General features: G+C 32.5%; 1 protein-coding gene across 1 annotated transcript in view; it reads left to right on the forward strand.

Moving 5' to 3' along the window:
• LOC124352804 (pre-mRNA-processing factor 39) overlaps positions 1-19,541 on the forward strand; it is a 46,285-nt gene extending 26,744 nt beyond the window's left edge. The window contains exons 9-19 of the mRNA XM_046802483.1: positions 568-693; positions 1,564-1,712; positions 4,572-4,697; positions 9,713-9,905; positions 11,792-11,902; positions 12,596-12,896; positions 13,144-13,352; positions 13,906-13,965; positions 15,514-15,698; positions 16,562-16,639; positions 18,988-19,541. Coding sequence (XP_046658439.1) covers positions 568-693; positions 1,564-1,712; positions 4,572-4,697; positions 9,713-9,905; positions 11,792-11,902; positions 12,596-12,896; positions 13,144-13,352; positions 13,906-13,965; positions 15,514-15,698; positions 16,562-16,639; positions 18,988-19,315 — 1,866 coding nt within the window. The 3' untranslated portion in view covers positions 19,316-19,541. The remainder of the gene's footprint in view (positions 1-567; positions 694-1,563; positions 1,713-4,571; positions 4,698-9,712; positions 9,906-11,791; positions 11,903-12,595; positions 12,897-13,143; positions 13,353-13,905; positions 13,966-15,513; positions 15,699-16,561; positions 16,640-18,987) is intronic.
• Positions 19,542-21,356: the final 1,815 nt, after the last annotated feature.

Consider the following 21,356-nt stretch of genomic DNA (forward strand, 5'->3'; position numbering starts at 1 on the left):
TATGAGGTGGTTCTGACATCTTTGTCTATTGGTTTTGACGCCAACTAGTCTTAAGTTATTGTGTCAAGGTGAGGATAAAGTGGGGGAAGAAACTGATCCGCCACTCTTGCCATGTGCCGTCCATTGCTGCCCTCTGTGTCGTGAGTCGCTCGTTCTGTTACTATGTTGTAAACAAGTATGTCATGGACACTTCAATATATTATTTGCTGTTTTCATAGTATAGGTGTTTCTGTGTATTATCACTTTCATTATAATATTATAAAATATATTGACAAGTTAGTGTAACCATACCCCCCCCCTACACCTCCCCTCATTAAAAAATCTTGCAAATATAGAATTTTATACTTATGGACAATTTTTGTAATGATACAACAAAGTAAAACAAATATACAATGTTTCAAAATTGATAGAACTTAAGGATATCTAGGACCAAAAACCTAGCCAGGGCTGAGTACAGATCTGAAATAAGCGAACACTTTAGAGGTTAAGCAATTTATTTTGACCAGTTAAAAATACAAAATAATTTGGATTATAATCCGATTCTAATAACTTTTTATTTTCCCACAGAACGATGTGGAAGCGGCACGTGAGGCATATGATGCATTCTTATCTCACTACCCATATTGCTATGGATACTGGAGGAAATACGCTGACTACGAGAAGCGTAAAGGCAACAAAACCAAGTGCGAGGAGGTAACTATTGCTCCTGAGACACGAGGACGTATAAAACGATTTCATTTTAAAGATGGATGTTTTTACAATACTTCTTTATTAAACCAACTGTTTTTCCTCTTTGGCAGCGCACCAGAACAATTGGCTCCTGAGTTCAATCAGCACCAAAAATTTGAAAGAGGCACACACCTAAAGAAATGTTGTTGAAGTGAAGTGCTACCTAAATTTGTTAGTGCATACCATTTAAATTAGGGCACATATATGTTGTTTTTGTTTATTTATATGTATTTCTTTTGTTTGTAGCTCTATCTGTTATATTAATCTGCATTTTCATTGTTGAACATACGAATATGGTGTTTGAAAATATGATTGTTTTAACTTTTACAAACTAAGTCAACTACGAAAGATGTAATTTAAGGCTTATTATACTTACAGTAGGCCTATTTAGTAAGTTATGGTACCGTAACAATTTACAAATTCTGGAGGAATTTGGAACTAAAATTATGTTACATTTGTACAATTAAGTTGTTGTTGTTATTTATAAGTAAGTACATACAATAAGTATGTAGGCAATAGTGAGGCTACATACTACTAAGTTGTACAATCCTGGATTGTATATGTGTTTTGTATGATATATACGATCAATACATAGCCTGGAAATGGTCTGGAGACGGTGGAAGAGAACATCATGGAGCGCCGAAGACGATTACTCGCCGAGAACAACTGGGGTCGTCACCGTCTCTCAACAGTGTAAGGTGAAATATTTATGGCTATGATAGGTACCATATTTACTTGACTGTTGTTGATAACTTAGGCTGTAAATTTGATTAGTTGATGGTTAGTATCTGCCACGATGCGAATTCTCGCAATAACATAGGAGACTGTCGACAGGTATATGAAAGGGGGTTGAAGGCCATACCGTTCAGTGTAGACCTATGGATCCACTACCTCAACTACTGCAAGACAACATTTGCTGATGACGAGGAAATGTTGCGAAGCACTTTTGAGAAGGCACTGGAGACTTGTGGCCTAGAGTTCAGGTGGAGTATCAATAACCACACTATGCTGTGTTCCAACTCTGTTTTTAGTTTAATTGGTTCTTATTAAATCTATTTTATGAATGTACAAGTTTTATGCGTGACTATTGACTTGTGATTATTTAATCTATTTTTTTATGAATATAATAGTTAATAAAATTTACCTTAAAACACTTTATTTAAGTTTTTATTATCGCAGTTAGTTGTAAGTTAAATTATTACATAATGTGTTCTAGTTTTTAATTTATTGTACAGTGATTCAAATAATTATTGTATTATTACTGTAAATAAATTTTGTGAAATTCTCACTTTTTTATTCTTTTTAAATAATGAATTCGATGAAGTGCATCCAGTTCCATCCCAACATCCTCCTAGTTGTAAATCGAAGGTCAACAGCAGTTATGTTTGACAATATTTAACTTGAAATTTGTACTTTTAAGTCTGTGTTTGTGTATTGCCGCTCGTCTGCTCCATCTAGGAATGGACATCAGCTGTTTGACAGTAAACAAACAGATGATCACTTAAATGTACTTTCATAGATATAGTTCAAGAGTTAAGAGCCACTTTGCATTGTATCAGCAAACACACAACCTGGTTTATTTTGCAATCAATATAAAGAAAGAAATTGATCGTCAGCTGTGGTGATTTTGTTGGAAGTCAAAATGAAAGGGTAACGAATGAATTAAAACATGAAATTAATGATAATTTTCCTTGGACTATATCAAGCTAAGAAAAATATAAGAGAAAATATTATTTTTTGATATTTAAACTCTTTTAATACCTTCCTATTTCAATCTTCACCATAACTAATGTGGGTTGTGATTGACTTCTTTCTTAGAAGAAATTTGAATCATTAATATCAAGATACCAGTTTGTGTCCTTGTACAGTGTAAATTGGCTCTAAACTCCTAGACTTTTTCATATTTTATGAAATAAAAATAAAAGGTAGAGAAAATATGGCTTTTAATTCTTAAAAATGGCTATTCCTCTGAAGCTTTCTGAAGAAATCACTTTGCGAGACAGCAGACTTTATCTGCTAAAGACAGTGGACATCAAAGATCGGAATTGGCTTGATTTTGGTCCCTGTCTCTCACTCCTACTCACCCTCTGACTGATCTGTCTCCATTTGAGGGTCTTATCAACAGGGAATATATAGATCCTTCACATCAGTGATGAGTGAGATGTGATATAATTTGTTTATTTGGTTTTGTACTGTTTATTCATTCTTTTTTATTCTGTTCATACATGATGAACTCCTTGGCCGCAAATGTTTTTAGGGATTTCTCTTAGTACATTCTAACATGTTCAAGAATTTTTACTAGGTGGTGTAACTTATCAATGAGCACCCTGTGAGATTTTACATGGCCCTTAACCAGTCTTCTAACATCTCTCTTCAGTTGCAGTGCTTCAAAGGCAGACTTTATCTGCTAAAGACAGTGGACATCAAAGATCGGAATTGGCTTGATTTTGGTCCCTGTCTCTCACTCCTACTCACCCTCTGACTGATCTGTCTCCATTTGAGGGTCTTATCAACAGGGAATATATAGATCCTTCACATCAGTGATGAGTGAGATGTTGTGATATAATTTGTTTATTTGGTTTTGTACTGTTTATTCATTCTTTTTTATTCTGTTCATACATGATGAACTCCTTGGCCGCAAATGTTTTTAGGGATTTCTCTTAGTACATTCTAACATGTTCAAGAATTTTTACTAGGTGGTGTAACTTATCAATGAGCACCCTGTGAGATTTTACATGGCCCTTAACCAGTCTTCTAACATCTCTCTTCAGTTGCAGTGCTTCAAAGGCAACTTCTCTGGAAGATAAATGTAAAACCTAACTCATCCTAAGGCCCTGGAGTTGTGGTCCATCTTCTTTGGCACTTAATGTTTGACCAGGAATTGGTTACCTGACCTGTGTCCCACATAGTGGCAGAAGCTCCATGAACTTTGTTGAAAATGAATTGTTTGCCAAATCATCACCTGTTTCACTACCAGCGCAGCTGTCTGGGACCCAACTCACAATGAGATTTTTGTATCTGCCCAACTTGGGAGGCTGGAATGTAACAATCTGAAACACTACTTGACGTAAAATCGATGGATGTCTCTAAGGACCGCTAAGTGTCTGAAGATACAGATTTTCTTGTCTTTGACGCCAGTTCTCAGAAACACACTCCATAATGGTTGTAACCTCTGCATGGAATACAGTGAATACTTGCCCATAGGATGATATTACCCCAAAACACTGTACCCCTGAATCTGTAGGTGCAGATCCTTGCACCTAGATACTGCTTGTATACATTTATGTACATATTTATCGCTACTTAAAATCTGGAAGATATACATATGCATATCTACCCTGTGTCCCTCGAAAGTATTTACATTTTTGAACAGTCACCAAAAATATAAACGTCAGCCAATAACTATGAATGTTTGCATATATGTTGGAAACCTATTCAAAGGAATACCTTAAATATCTGTTATTAATATCTGTAATAGAAACAATTTGGCAACGTACATAGCTTAAACTACAGCGAGCATTAAAATAATGTTTTATTCTGTTAGAAATTGCAATAATTATTGTTTCTTTTTTTATAGTGTTTCTATAATAAAAATAAGTTGTATGAGTCGTTACTGTCATATCAACATCAAAATTTTAGGATACACTTTTGAATATATTTCCATTTTGTATAAAAACATTCATACTCTCCTCTGAAGGCTGCTAAAAAATGTAACCTTAGTGGGACACAGAGTTTATATTTTGTTGTTTGTTTATCATTACTGTTAAATACACTAGACTCGTATTTTTAATTTCTCTACATCCATGAATTACTGTTGTTATATTTTTCATGTTCACTTGCAGATCGGACCGGCTCTGGGATGCCTACTTGAAATGGGAAACAGATAACAAGAATCTGCAGAACATCACAAAGATCTATGACAGAGTGCTGGCCACTGCGACACAGGGATTCCAGACTCACTTTGATGGGTGAGTTACTTTGATGGGTAGAGCTTGTTGTTCTTGTCAAATCTTGGGAAAAGGACAACAAATAATTCACAAGAACGTATATAGCAAAGCTAGGTCATGGTTTTATTAATAATATGCGATTAAAAGTTGATATTTTTGAGCAAGTCCAATGTACAAGGTGTTTTAATAAGTGTTTATTTATCACAATGCATCTACAACACCCAAAGTGTTGAAAATAGATACTTGCAGATAATAATAACTGACAGACAGATGGCTGTTACAATACATTTACATTATACCCTAAGAAAGATAAATCTTATTAAAATATGAATGTATTGATATAAATTAATTATTTATATATAATAATTCATTTATATGTGTATTTCAATAAGTCTTATATCACTATAAAGCCATAATAAAAATTTTAAATTAGTTTTTAAAAATGTAAAGGAAAGGACATATATTCAGATACATTGACATGATACAAGAACAACAAGTTTCATTCAAACATTAAGTTGCTTTAACAAATTAAAATTACACATAAATTTTACAGTTTTTTTATGATATACATTTTAACACATTCACTGCGGCTGACCCCATATGGGGACGGCAGACCTGTGCGCGTAGTACGGACGTCCCCAGATGGGGCCGCCTTGCTCCTCAACACACAAAGCCTCAGTGTGATTCAGCCATTTATTGTATACTGTTCAATCTCTGCCACATTTTAGGTTATGACCAACGCTTTATTGTGATCGGTTTCGTTCGCTTTTACCCGTTACGGTTCTTTTTCAATAGGAGCCCGTTGTAATCTTAGAGTGTTCAGTGTGTTGTTTCTGTGTATATCAACTGTGTAATTCTTTCTCTATGTTATTTGTGTGTTTCTTTTATAAAAATAGATCCTGCAGTGCCAGGTACCTCTGGTCAGACTTGACAGAGCATCAGGGATTTATTCTTAGATTCCTCATGTACACGGGCAAATCAGATACTACCGTAGGTGGTGTAGGGCATACTGGGCATACTTAGAATGTTGTCCTACACCTTTTGAAGGATTATTTGGGGTAAGGCCATTCAGTGTATATGGACTTTCAATGAAACAAGTAAGTGAAAACAGCAGCAGAGCGCTCGTAACAACTTTCGACAGTACGGGACCAGCACAATATGCGGCCGGCCCCAATAGGGGCCGAAAATTGTGATGTCACAGTTCCAGGAATCTCGGCTGGAAATGTCATTTAGACCTTTAATCCTGCCTTTCCACCGTACAAGGGAAGATTTTTCTATATACAAAATTTTCAGCATCCGGTAACCCTAATTATGCTTTTTGCCGCAGTGAATGTGTTAAAGAGCAACTCATACTATTTTTAACATACATAACATTTATATTTAAATCCTTATTTACATACAAACTTTTCAGTAATGATTGCATAAAATTCTGCCACCTATGCACATAACCGATCACGGTAGTTTTCACGGCGACAAGGTGTGATCCCATTCCGTTGATTATCATATTTGTTTGATGTTGACATGAGAAACCCATGTTTCGTCACCAATGTCTATTAATTTGAAAATCAACTTCTTCAGGGTACCGAATAAGAATCTTTAGTGCCAGTTCCATTCTTTTTGTTTTGAGTTCATTAGTCAACAGGTTTAGTAGTCATCTGACATAAAATGTACGATATGCAAGTCAGTTACATTCACTAGATCTGTGATTTTGAACCTTTGATTTTCCTTAATATGTTATGAATGATTTGTTCTGAGAGGTCATGGGTGGTTGGCTATTTCACTTTTTGTTGTGAACATTGGTTTGTTCTTCACTAAACAACTGGCATTATTTTTAACTGCAGTACAGCACAGTCTTCTCCATACATGGAACAGAATCCACAGTGAATTTCAATCGATTGCGTTTTGTTTACATAAAGAAATCTACTGACACTTTTTACTTCTCAGCCGGTAGGAGATTTGATTGTGGTGGCCATTTCGAATACCAGTTTAGAGCACCTAGAGTTGCATAGAATTGGTAGAAGCGCACTGAATGTAGCTTTATAGCCACTTTCAGATTGCACCGCTACCTTCACCCATGACAATGAGATGACTCAGCAACTTACTTAACGAACGACCCTAGAATGTGAATCGTAATTATTAAAATATAGCCATTTATTTTAATTGGCTGTTATTTAATTATAAAAACTGTGAATTCCTTCAAACATTTTTTGTTACCAGGTGGTTTCCAAGATTAAATCTCTCCCTTTATGTTTCTAAGATAAAATCGTATAATTGGACTGTGTTTATGTGTTTTTATTAAAAACCACTAAATTCCATTACTCTACAAACATTAATGGCAAATACGAAGACTATATTAGTGTTCCCTAGACTGAGATTTGTACAGTACTTATGACATACACAATAAAGTGCAGTTTTGGATATCAGTTTAGTATTGAATTCAAATATTCTTCATTCATATTAGTAAATTACATGAATGATGTAATTTATTTACAGTAAAGTAAAAATTATATATTCTTACTTAGGATCATACAATAATTGTGTATCAACTAATATGTACTAAACAGAATACAGCAAAAACAAATCAATAAAATCCTATTTTACTATAATTATAATTTCATTACCTCGAAAAGTACTGAAATGATATAACGGTTTTTCAGTAAAGTAATCTTTTAGATATTTGAATTTTTTTAACACTTAATTTTTTTTACATATGTAGGAAGATTGTTTAAATATTTTGAACCTATGTTTTGTTTTTAAACAATTCCAGTTATTCGATTCAATTGCTATATTGTCCTTTTAAACAGTGATTGTTTTCTATAAAGGTTAGCTTTTATCAGTTGTTTAATGTAAAGAATAGCTTGGTAAATATGATATCTAACTGTCACTATAGCCAAACTATAATATTAGTTTTTGACTATCATTCCAATCAAAGTGCAGAATAATACATATACACCTTTTTTGTAGTATTATTACAACAACAACAAAAATTTGTATTTAAATTATATTCTGATGTAAATGCATAAGCCTAACGCAATTCCAGAGTCTACATAAGCAAAATAAAGGAGTCTTTAAAGTTATTGAGTTAAGTAATTGTGAGTTTAGAAAATAATTTTTGACATTCTGTAAATTTACAAAGAAACCGGAGATATTTGAAATGTCTTTAAATGGTATTACTGGCTTACTGATTAGTTTAGTGTGTATAGAGGAAAATGCAAAAAAATTAGTTTTACTTTCATTAACCCTTTTAGGACCAGACCAAAATTTGACATGTGCAAAGAAAATTTTTGCGTTTTTCTGGCCATGCTCCAAGAACTGTGCATATTAAAAATGTGCGATTTTCCAAGCGTTTGAGAGAAAAATCATATCTTCAGAACTAATTACTGTACAGATTTGTTTTTAGGCTTAAAATGTTTATAATTAAATTGTTCATTGTAAAAAAATAAATTTAAGTCATTATATAGCAAAAAACAATTCGATTTATCTGTTTATCAAATAAAAAAAATAAAAAATTTGAGTTTGATCTTCAATAACTACCAAAAATAAGAATAAATTATCTGTGAGAAATGGTATTTATTAGTTCTACATATAATTCTCTATAACTGTACAAAATTTGAAAGCCCTGGAATAAAAAATAAAAAGTTTGTAAATTAATTACATTTTTCTGTAACACTGGTTAAAAACACACTTTTCAGCATTAGCCTTACATACAAAACCTTATAGGCTACTAAGGATATTATTCGGTACTTTGGGATTATACCGACCACACCAGTATGAAGAACACAAAAATATACATTTATAGAAACAAACATGATAGAACGAAAAAATAACTCGTTAATTACAAAATTACAACGATTATCAATTGTTAATGGGGTCAGATTCCGTTATATACCCCCAACGCTTAAACTTTTTTCAATGAACTTAGAACGTTATAAAACGATGTAGTTGAGTAACAGAACTAACATTCCATCAATTAACAAGCATCTCCAGGTACTGTGATCGGTATTGTTGTCGCTGTTATCTTATCTTTCTCGATAATCCCGATTACGGCAGGCCGCGCAGCACACATGATTATTTACGTTTTTTGCACGGTACATAAAAACAAGTTTTGTGTGTTTATTTTTTCAATAAAGAGTTTAGTTTTTGTTTGGTAATGTTTGTGTTTGTAGAAATGTAGGGGTAAAACACGGAAGTAGAACAAAGCCACGCACCAGCTGAACGGGCGGCGAGACTCTGCAATCACGTTATCTACTAGACCGCTCGACTTCGACCTCTGTCTGAGGATGGGGAGGGGTTTGCGATAAGACAATTCCTGTTTTATATTGACGAAATATTGTTCTAAGCTATTCTAGTAATCAGTAGAAGCAAAATGTCAAATAACGATTCATGTCTGGGTGTGGTCGGTATAATCCCAAAGTACCCTGACAACATTACGATGCAACATGGCCGTAAAATATTTTTTTTCACCAAGCTGATGATTCCAAAGACGTTTAAAATTTGATATCATAGTAAGAAACATACAGGGAATAGAAAAATAGTATATTTATTATATATAGAGTATTAAAATATCTCTTAAAAAATATGAAAAGTCCGCCGGCGATAAACCAGACGGTTGGTCCTTTTCGCATAGTTCACTGCAGGCGATAAACCAGACGGTTGGTCCTTTTCGCATAGTTCACTGCCGGCGATAAATCAGACGGTTGGTCCTTAAAGGGTTAATCAGTAGTTGATGTTCATTTAGAACACAATTTACACTATCAAGAACTATAAAATGTTTTAATTCCAAGACAAACAGATTAAAATCGCTGAGCTTAACACTAGCATCATCAACAAATAGCACATTTTATTTAGTGAGTGTTAAATTTTAGTTAACCTTGTTTTCTATATGAAACTTTGTACGTGTATTTTACCTATAGGTTCATACTATTTGTTGTTAACTCAATTCTTTCTCCTCTCTGATGAATCCAAGAATTTTCTCTAAGCAACAATAATGTATTTTTTAGATGTATACGTTTACAATAATACTTGGTGTGTTGCAGGTTCTGTGCCCACATCAACAATAACCCTCCCAGCAAGGTGTTGACTGTGGACGAGTTTCTGACACTGAGGCAGGAGGTGTTGCAACAGTTGAGGCAAAGTGATTCTGCACTGGGAGAGGCGGTGACTGCCCCGGGGGATGACACAGAGGCACCCCCGGGCGAGGAGCCGGCTGAGGAAGCCGTTATTGCTGTAGTGAGTATATCACAGTACTTACTTACACCCAGGATCATCTTGACCGATCTTCTGCATCTTCCTCTTTACATCCATATCAGATTTTACTTGACTTTACCCATCAAATCAAGGATCATCTCTCTTCAGAGTTTTTGTATTAGTTGTTTTGGTCTATTGGTCCAGCCCACCTGATTCTTCTGCACCTTTGTCTCACTCACTATAACACTAGTGTGCAAGGACCCCTAATCCTGATGTACATTCAGATACAGATCTGAGGTACATATAACAATTTCATTAGATTATTTTTTATTTAAAAATACATTTTGTAGAAAATTAATTACCTTTTAAATGCAATTACAGTACCAAATTTTGTACTTAAAAAATTAACTCTTTTACAATGAACACTCAAATTTTTCTAATTAATCAACTGCTTTAATATTAATACATTGCTTTGATAATAAATGCTTTGATCTTCAGAATAATATTGTCAACTAATAGTGGAATAGATAATCAAACTACTCATTGCAGTTAGCTACAAATTACATTTTTCCCTTGTCAATTCAAAATATTATAAACTTTTATTTCCTAAAGAAAAAAATTCATATACAAATTTTCTATCTATATAAAATTCTGTTGAAGCCGAATCTCAAATCCACCAAATCTTCAGCAAAGATTCGGATTCGAGCAAAGATTCGGATTCGATAATCATCATTCTTTGGAATTCTACAATTTAATCTACAGAAATCATCCGCGTCATTAATTATTGACTGGTTGACTATACCCTATTAATGATCATTAAAACACGTTTTCCTGTGCTTTGTGTATTTTCAAATTCGTAAATGCATAACCTAATTACATAATTATCATACTTTTGTAAATAATATTTTGCTTACAGTTAGTTTTTTATATTTATGTTTGCGCAGCACCGCGAGTCTGCTGGGTTTGTTCACAAACAATAGCTGATTGGCATTATGCAAATTACTGATTGCAAAAACGTAATATTTGCAGGTACTTTGTATATGAAAACCTCAAATAGATATCTTAATTACAAAATCAACTAGTTTTTGTTAGTAATATTTCACTTGCAGTTTCTATTTTCTTTGTTTGTGTATGCACAATGCAACGTGCCTGCTACATCTATACACGGATGTCAACTGCTTACAGGAAGCAGACGATCGCTAATTTTTGTTCACTTCAAGGTTTTGTAGTTGTATAAATATTTGCTCTATAAAATATATTATTTTAATATTTTAATACATTTTTATCATGTTTAGAATGGTTCAAATTTATTTAAAAAAATTTATAGTCAAGTTTACAATGTCATAAAATATTTCCATATTTTTTTAAAATTAGAGACATGTATTCTGGAAGCCCATATAAGAATCTGTTGAATTAAAGTATATGAACTGTTCTTATAATATAACTGTTTCTCTGAACATCTGGATATCCCTTTACAATAAAGTGGTATTTTTGAATTATTTTTTATATTATTAGACGGTCTCCAAAGGTTTAAGAATGACACAATTTGGTTGGTGGTGATTTTGTTAAAATCATACTTATGTTTACAAAAGACTATTAGGATTTGAAATTAAACGATTCTGTTTTTGCTTATCACTAATTAAATCAACAACAAAATTATCATTCTAGCTATAAGCATTACAACCAAATTAGTAAAAAATATGCAAATGCCTGAAATGAGCTTGGTCTTTTTTTTGGCGAATAGTAAGTCTAATTTTTGGGTGGCCTCTTGAGGTTAAAATAATTGCATTAAACCCAAAATATTATATCATTTTTAGAGATGCTGGAACCAAAAACTGAAATATAAGAAGTAGAACAAGTGTAAACCAACCAATCTCTGACTGTAAATTATTTTGAGAGTAAATTGTTTTAACTACTTTCAATTTCAGGCAAGCCCTGAAGAGACTGCCAAATTGAAAGAGAAAATAGTCTCTATTCGTTGGAAGACCCATATCACCACAAAGGAAGCTGTCCAAGCTCGGCAGACTTTTGAAGAAGGGGTAAGTTATTTTTACAATATTGACAGTGTTACCATTTCATATGTAGTGAAGTCACCATACTATTTTGTATCTGTATCAAAAATTAAATTGGTTAATTATTACTCATTAAAATACTAGGTAGAAATACACAGAACTATGTGTCTTGTAACTGGCTTCGCTGTGGTTGTAGACATACAATCATAAAGGACAGAATTGACAAATTGATGTTTACAAAATTATTTATTCTGCTATTTTCTTGTTGCCATCATGGTTATCCAAAAGACCAATGTAAAAATATTCGCAACACTCAGCCAAAAACCATGTAGTAACATGCACTATCATCGAACTCAGTGTTTCTCATATTTAAATGAAGGAAGCTTCATGCAAAATTTCAAGTCTATAAGTAATTTAGTTTTTGTTATATATCGTGTAGACAGGTAGGCAGACAGAATGAAATTTTTCTACCTCACGAGTGACAATAATCTCTCTATTCGCTAAAACTTAGGCTAACTGGCATTGTCTTTAACATGGAAATAATTAGATTGACTTTTGGTCATACATTTAGGCTAAATTGAAGTTGATAGAAAAATATATTTAGAAAATATATATATATATATATATATATATATATATATATATAAAACTATTTTTTATTTTACAATAACCTAATGAAGTTATTAAACAAAAGTGTATGGATGACAATGTTTCTTCCAGATCAAGAGACCATACTTCCATGTCAAGCCACTGGAGAGGTGTCAGTTGAAAAACTGGAAGGACTACTTAGAGTTTGAGATTGCGCAGGGAGATGCAAAGAGGATCTCTGTTCTGTTTGAGCGGTGCCTCATCGCGTGTGCACTGTATGAGGACTTCTGGCTGCGTTATTTGCGATACCTAGAAGAGAAGGTAACTGATAACACAGAGATTATTCGAGATGTTTATGAGCGTGCCTGCACCATCCATCACAAGAAGAAACCCAATCTCCACTTGCACTGGGCTGTCTATGAAGAGATGCAAGGTAAAACATTAAATACTCACATAAAACATTAAATACTCACACACTTAGATTTTGTACAATGAAAACCAAGTATGATAATAATGGCCAGCAGCCACAAATTGAGGAGACATTATTTTTGTTTCATGCAATGAATTAAATGTGAACCATTGTGTACTGCTTAAAATCTGCAGAGACTTTGTTTGTTCAAAACCATTGAGTATATGTATTTTTAAGTAGGAAGGTGTGTTTAATGGTTTCTGTTTGTCAGGAAACTACGAGAAAGCTGGAGAGATACTTACAGCTCTGGAGAAGGTGGTCCCCAACCTAATTCAAGTGATCTACCGCCGGATTAACCTGGCTCGCAGGAGTGGTGACGTAGCTACAGCAGCTGATCTCTATGAACACTACATTGACAAGGCGAAGAACAGGGTCATCGCCAACAATATGACAATCAAATATGCCCGATTCTGCTGGAAGGTATTGTTTTTCTTTTGTTTTCAAAAACATAGCAATAAATTGTTGTTTTAGACTAAAATTTTATAAAAGGCTAAAAGATGTGTAACACATAAATTTTAATTAAAATACATGAGTATCAAGGGCATAGTCAGTTCATGGATGTCCATAAGAATAAGTTTCCATGCTATTTAAATGGAGAGGGTTTTCTGAGGGTAATGACTCGTGCCAAGTTGAACCACAAATACATATTGTCATTCTAGGGCATATAATGAATTCTCAACAGTATGTTTTTTTTTATGTGTTGTTAAAGTAAGAAAGTTAACCCTCTTCTTAGAGTTATGTTAGAATGGGTGTTGAAATCACATTTACTGTACAGTAGAACCGTTTGCCTTCTGAAAGATCACTTTTTTATACACAGTATTTGAAGTAAGACTAGTATACTAAAGAGTATTTTAATAATCAAATTACTCAATTCACTTCCCAATAACTTAATTCATCACAATTTTCAGTGTTGAAATTGATATTTAATGTTTAATGTCTGATGTTAATAAATAATAGTTCTTCTTTTTTACAGATACTTAATGACATTGACCGAGCTGTTTCTATTTTGAAAAAAGCACTTGAGAAGGATAAGGTAAAATACTTTGTGTCATATATTTTTAAGAAATGTAATGATTATTATTAAAGATAGACTAACCATGATCAGTAATATTAGTATTACCAACAAGATACACACGAGTATTAAGTATATTCATTTGAGAGCTAATTCTTTAGACAACGGTTTGGTAGGATTAATCAACATCTTAACTATGCCCTTTTCTTTTTAATTTTTTAGGAACAAATAATAAATTATACAGATTTTATTCATTTCTTCTTATACTTATATTGTTTATTTTCATTTTATTTCTGAATCCCAAAAGTAGATTTCACTCTTATTTCACGCTGCTGGGGACAGGAATATTGTGGCCATTTTGATATCAGTACGTTTCTCCGTTCAGTGGCTATCTAACCGTGCTAGTGAGAGTTTACTGTTGCTCTTTGTGGTTTTACAATAGCAGTTTAAAATGTGTGACACAATTAAAAATCGTGTGAGTAGGGAAGTGTGGTTGGTAATATGGTTTTTGTTGGCTAAGCACAATAAACTAATTGAGATTTGTCTCCAGCTCTGTGAAGTTTATGGGAACAATGTGATTACTGAAGATGGAGTGTGTCAGTGGTGTATTAGGTTTTTGAATGGCACAACTAATGTGCATGATGATGAACACTGTGACCAATGAAATTGTTTCTAAAGTCGATAAGAAGATTAAAGAAGACCGCAGATTCACAGAACTCTCACTAAATTTTCCTTAAATTTCAAGGAGTTTGTTACACAAAATTATCATGCAGAAGTTACGTTACCATAAGTTTTGTGCAAAATGGGTACCAAAAGCCTTTACAGAAATCCATATAAAGCAGTGTAAGGTTACTGCATTTACATTTTTCACACTTACGAAAAAGATAGTGGTTGAATCATTACAGAAGACAAGACTTGGGTAAAACACATGAATTGCAAAACCAAATTACAGTCTATGAAGTGGGAGCATACACACTCCCCCAAAAACCAAGGAAATTTATGCAAACATCGACGGCACGGAAGATGTTTAAAACTGTTTTTTGTGACAGGAAAGGAGTTTTTCTTTTTGAAGAAGAATGAAGACCTGGCTTGCAATGCAACGCTTTGATGACAATGTGGAACTGCGAGAGGGTTGAAGTCTGAGGCGGCAGAATTTCAAAACTAGTTCACCGCTATCATAAGTGCCTAAATTTGTATAGTGACTATGTTGAAAAATAGTATTTTAGTGTCACTTCAAATGTATATAATACAATCTTTTTCTTTTATTTGTTTTTTGTTTATATCAAAACGTAATCTACTTTCTGGATAGTCCTCTTACTTAATCTCAAACTATGGCTCAAGATACTGCTAATACACTATAAAGTAATAATTAGTGTATAATTACCCTATAAAGTAATTTGTTTATTTTTTGACATCATGTGGTATCAATACAGCAATTTATGTTATACGGTTCAACAATATAATTGCAATTTGTTAACGATATTATTTCCTGTGCTCACTAGATTCAGTCTCTTTTTGGTCAATTATGATTAATTAAATAGTGAAATAGTCCTATTATCATCTTTGTAGGAAAACCCACGACTGTATCTGCAGCTGATCGACATGGCACTGCAAAGGACACCAGTGGATGAGAGTGAGGTGATAGGAGTCATTGACATTTACCTGGCACGGGAAAACGCTGAGCTGGAACAACGTGTCATGTTCGCCCAGCGCAAAATTGAGTTCCTTGAAGACTTTGGCTCCAATGTCAAGAGGCAAGTGGCCTATTAAAAGTAAAATTAATAGTAAATAAATAAACTAGTGGTAAAATATTAAGTATTTTTTTTGCTAATCAAACTGTTAGTGAAATTTTTATCAAGCTTAGAGTAATTTTTTTAAGTAACCATAATATAAAATATAAAAATATAGATATAAAAACTATATTTTATAAGGAAGCTATATTTTGTAAGGTTGCACAGATTAAGATTTTCTCAGCAGATACTGTCTACTTACTCAATGTCTAGTTCCAATGTTTAAAGGTGGTGACACATAAATGTGACTTTTGTTTAATTATGATGTGACGATTCTCACCAGATTCGATTGTCAAATGTTATCAACCAATTCCTGGTTCTGAAGATTGGGTAGGTAGGTTTGATATTCGGTTTCGACACATCACTATTTTTAAATTAATAATTTTTAGAAAAACCTCTTCCCTTACAATAAGAACAGACCAATATTTCCATCTTTCTACACTTGGAAATTATTATTGAACTTATTTGGTTGGTAACCATTTTTCTAAACAAAATTTATTTTGTTATTTAAATAATTATACACATTAAAAGATATAATTTTGTATATTTGTGGAAATTGTATTATATTTGGTAATTTAAAAAATCTTTTCTTGAAATATAAAATTAACTTGAAAGTTAAAAAATTAAAGAATAGCAATTTTTTAATTAAGGCTGTACTGTTTTCCTTACTGTGTGGCAGTAAACTCCTTAGTTGTTTAATCACACTACAGTACAATATGTGCAATAATAAAATTGTTTTTAAAAATAACCCTCAATTAGTAAATTTATGATTATATAGTAATTTTTGTAACTAATTGTATGAATTACTAAATTTATGCTATTTCCAGTGTCCAGAAAGCGACAGATGAATTCCAAAAGTTACTTAAACAGCTTCAAGAGAAGAAAAAGAAAAGTGATGACAACAAGTAAGTCAAGAATTAAAAGTAATGAGTTGGCTAAGTAATTTTCCACAACTCACATTATTTTGATAAAAGTAATATTTAATGCTGGATATTGTGGTGTCACTCGAGTACCACTTGGGAGTGTCCTATTGTATTGTCTCTAGCATACAGAAAGTTGCTACAGACAGAAAAAATGCTGAATTTCTTTGTAATTGTTTGAAAGAAGTCTTATAAATCAGAAGTTGGAAATTTAAAAAAAGCAATTCCATATAACAATATTATGTATTAAGACATTTTCGGTTATGGCTCTGTTTTATCTGAAAATTAACAGCCTTTACTTACAGGATATAGTTTTTAAAGTGAACTAGTAAAATAATGGGGGAAATAAGTAAATGAATAGCCTTGATTTCATTAATTTGAAACTTACAGTTTTATTTGAATTCCACTAATTCTTTGTTTTTGGCTATAACTAAATGCGGGAAAAGATTATGCCGAAATCGGAAACTATTTTACATTGATAAAAACAACAAATTAGATAACAAACAACAAAAATAGAGTAAAAACAACCAATGCATAAAACATAAACAATAGAATAATTTAACAACAACAAAAAGATAACATACAATGGCAATGTGTAATGACTTTCAAGATAAGGTGCAGATTAGCATACTCAGATTGTTGGTGTGTGTTCAGATATATTTTCTGAACTACAGATGTTTATTTTTTATTGCTATGGGAGCAGGTAAACAATTGCTATGTAAGATGCTTCAAATATTTAAGGTTTATCAGCGCCATCTAAACCTGTCCCCTTATTCTAGTAGGAAATAGCATCTCTATTTTATAACAAATAAAAACTAAGAAACTGTGTCTTCAGAAAAATTTCAGTAAATATGGAATGTAGTCTTTCAGTTATTTGTGCACAGTGCACATTATAAATAAAATATCACAAACAAATAAACTTTATGATAGTACAAATTATTAGTGTTTGTTTTGTTTGGTGGTCTTTAACCCTTAGAAGACAGACTTAAATTATTGTAGGAAGAAAAAAATAAAAACTGAATGTTTTTAATACTTTTGTATATTTTGAATATTAAAATGTACGCCACAAGAAAATATGGAATTTGGCTGTTTAACAGCACCAACCTCAGGATAGCAGAAGTCCCTCGAAGTAAAAAAATAGATTGTATCATCATGTAAATCATTCAGGAACTGAGGGAGCTTTTTGAAAAACTTCCTATCATTTAACTTTGTTAGTAGTTGATAAATCAGCAGCATTACCTTTAAAACTATCTTCTACATTCACCGATTGAAATAACACATAAAAGTACACATTTTCAACATAATTAGAAAGTTTGGATTGCACTGCAATCTTTCTCATCCTTCAAGAAACATTCTAGTTGTCTGTTCCATATAACTTTGTTTAAATTCAAAAATAATTTATTATGTTTGAAAAATTATCGGTAATTTAAGTTATATTAAAGTAATTGCAGTTTGTTAAATATTTGACTACTCTTGAGAGATTACATTAATAAGAGAAATGTATCTTCCTAATATTTATGTTTCAAACTGTGGGCATCCTTGTTAGATAGAGCAGACTGCTTCCTAGTTGTACTGATCCAATTAGTTTCCATTGTATAATTTACTTTGAGGAAGAGTAACCAATACAAGACTATTCTACCATAAATTTATCCAAATTATTTTAGTAATGTATGTTTTACAATTTTTATTTGTTGAAGAAATTTGTTTTTTCATGTACATTTTTAAATAGTATAAATCAGTGTTTATTTTTTCATATTTGACATATAAAATCATGAAAAAAACATACTAACTTTTTTACTTTCAGTGCCAGACATTATTTTAATACATATTTTTATAGTGTGTTAATGAAAAAACACTATACAAAATCTGGGAAGTTATATACAGGCTTATCAAATTTGTGATAAAACAAAAACTTAACTGAAATTCAAATTTGCTATTCACACCTATTTACAGTCTTCACAAAATATTGTGAGTTCACTATTTTAGATGTCCAAATTTATAAACATTGAGAATTTTGTACATTTAAATTATGTGATAACGTACATATAGACAAACAGAAAATAAATGCATGATAAACAAAATAATGTTACAATGAATTTGTATGAAAAACAAAATAATGTTTTGATAAATTAACTTTAATTATATGTAGAGGTTTCTCAAAGATCCAGTTTATAGAATGCCAACATTATATAGACATCTGTACTTTACTTTTATACTGATCTATTTGTTACTGGCCCCTAAATTAGAAATCGCTATTGTTGGTGTTAAGGTCAAACATACACTAGATGAAAAACTTTAGATACACATTTTTTTTAATTTGTACATTTTTTTAGGAAACAAGAAGAACCGAATTTGAAGAAAACTAAGTCGGATCAGAAAGACAGTTCTGGACCTTCGTATAATGCTTCGCAAATGTCCCAGCCCCCGGCCTCGACGGGACAGTACTCTGCACCCAACTACAATCAAAGTGGAGGCTACAGTCAGCCTCCTGCCCAGGGTGGTTACAACCAGGGCTACAACCAGCAGCCCCCTTATAACCAGCAGTACAACCAGCAGTATAATCAGAGTGATCCCAACTATAACAACTATCAGAACTGGGGCTACTCACAAACCGGTTACGGTAACTACAACCAAGGCTGGGGTGGCTATAACTACTACTAAACTGTACATTCTTAACTTTCAACATGGATGTATACATTTTTGTGTATATAAAGAATAATGATTTATTTAAGTATAGAAGTTATCTATTAAGTCTACTACTTGTGATTAGTAGTTGTTATAATGTAGACAAATTAAGATAGAAAAATATGAAGAAATGAAGGCATAAATTATGTTCATTTGTATTAAATTTGGTTCTTGACTTTATAATAAATGTAATGAAACCTAATGTTTTTTATTACTCCTTTTGTTTACTCAATCTAAAATGTTGTGTACTGTTTGTTCATGATTACTCTTAACACTAAAAATATCAAGTAAAAACAAGATTTTTCTTCAGTATACAACAGGAACCTGTCTTAAAATATTGTAATTTATACAGTTGCATATAGAAAACTTCCTTAATCCCGCACGGTCAGGGTTTGAGGCGTGCTGAATTATCAAATATGCCGGATTATTGGATATAAATCAGAGAAATAATGTAGACATAATAAATAAACAAACAATAAAACATGTTTTTATTATTGAAATACAGCATTATATGTTGGATCTATGAGAACTATATTTTTGAACGATCTGCTTACAGTGCGTAGTCTATGTATCACTGAAATTGGAACACGGTCGAGGGCGTGTTCATTCCGGTTTATCAAGATTTTTAGTCAAAGTAAAAGTCAAGTATTTTCTTTTTGAAGACAAATTAACTTTAGAACCCATGTCATTATTAATCGCAATCCAATCACTCACAAGCTTTATAGAGTACTATAACTGTACTGCAAAAGTTTATTAAAAAGTTATTACTGTACACTAAAACTAAATAGCAGACTGAGAGAATGACAACTAAGTGCGAACGTATAATAAGACAAACACAGCGCAACTCGTTACGTAGTCTGACAGCAGCTGATGGCCATGGTTAGTCATGTGACTCGAGTCTAATCGATATCACCTGAAGTCGGCCGAATATGACGCCTAGCCTCTTCTCCACAACCGCATAAACGCTGTGTCCAGTATGAACAGAAAAAAACTTCCGTTGGTTATAATTGTAAATAGATGTCAGAAAAATATTACTTTTTCTAAAAGGGACGTCATCTTCGATTACTGAGTATGTCGAACTATAGGATGCCAGATTAATGGAATTTTATTGTATGTTTTAAACGTGGAAGTAGTAGTCACTTTTTTCTGGAGCGGCAGTTCAGTTTTTGGCTTCTTGCTCGGGTTTCTTTAAATCCTTAATAAAGGCACATAATTGTCCTATAAACCATATAATAAGAAATTACCATTCACCAAAAGCCAAAAATGTATTAGTTGTTAAAAATAAATTTGTATTTTGCATTTTCATTTAACAAATTTCACAAGTAACAAACACAAATTACTAACAACAACCACCATCTATCTTAATACTATTAAGAGATAGTATTGTGTATGCCTTTAAAAGAAGTAAAAATGTTAAATAATAAACAAAACTTTTAGTATTTATATATTGAAAAAAAAAAAAATTAAAATCCCCAGTTAAGTTTGCTGGTTGTAAAGTTTGAAGTGGTATTTAGATTACAGATACTACATGGAAATAAAATATTAAGAGTCTATCCTTTCCAACGATAAATTGATCATTAAGTTTACATTAGTTGTACACAACCCTTTCACAGATTTTGATGTAATATTACGTTCATAGCGATTGCATAAAAGTGTGCTACTAACATAATATTGTGCATCGTTATATTGTTCCTGTTTTATTCTGTTGTCTGCTGTAAATATTGTGCAAGAAGCATTTCTAAACTTTATGACATGGCGCATCATCATCAGTGTCAGTCACTCCCCCTATCAATACAAAGCCCAACTCCCTTCATCGGTTCTGGCTTCAGTAACAGAGAATGAGATTTCCAGAGTGATCCTGGAATCATTTAGTTAAATGATTTTCCAACAAAGAAATCAAATTGACAAATTACGTCAAAGTAGCTTCTGAAATGGTATTCAATACATTTTTTGGGTCTCTTTTCGTTCTGAAACTTTTCCCTCCTCTCTCAAAACAGCCAAAGTTACTATCCAATTT

The sequence above is a fragment of the Homalodisca vitripennis genome, chromosome 1 (genome assembly GCF_021130785.1).
Source record: "Homalodisca vitripennis isolate AUS2020 chromosome 1, UT_GWSS_2.1, whole genome shotgun sequence".
NCBI classification, from domain to species: Eukaryota; Metazoa; Arthropoda; class Insecta; order Hemiptera; family Cicadellidae; genus Homalodisca; species Homalodisca vitripennis.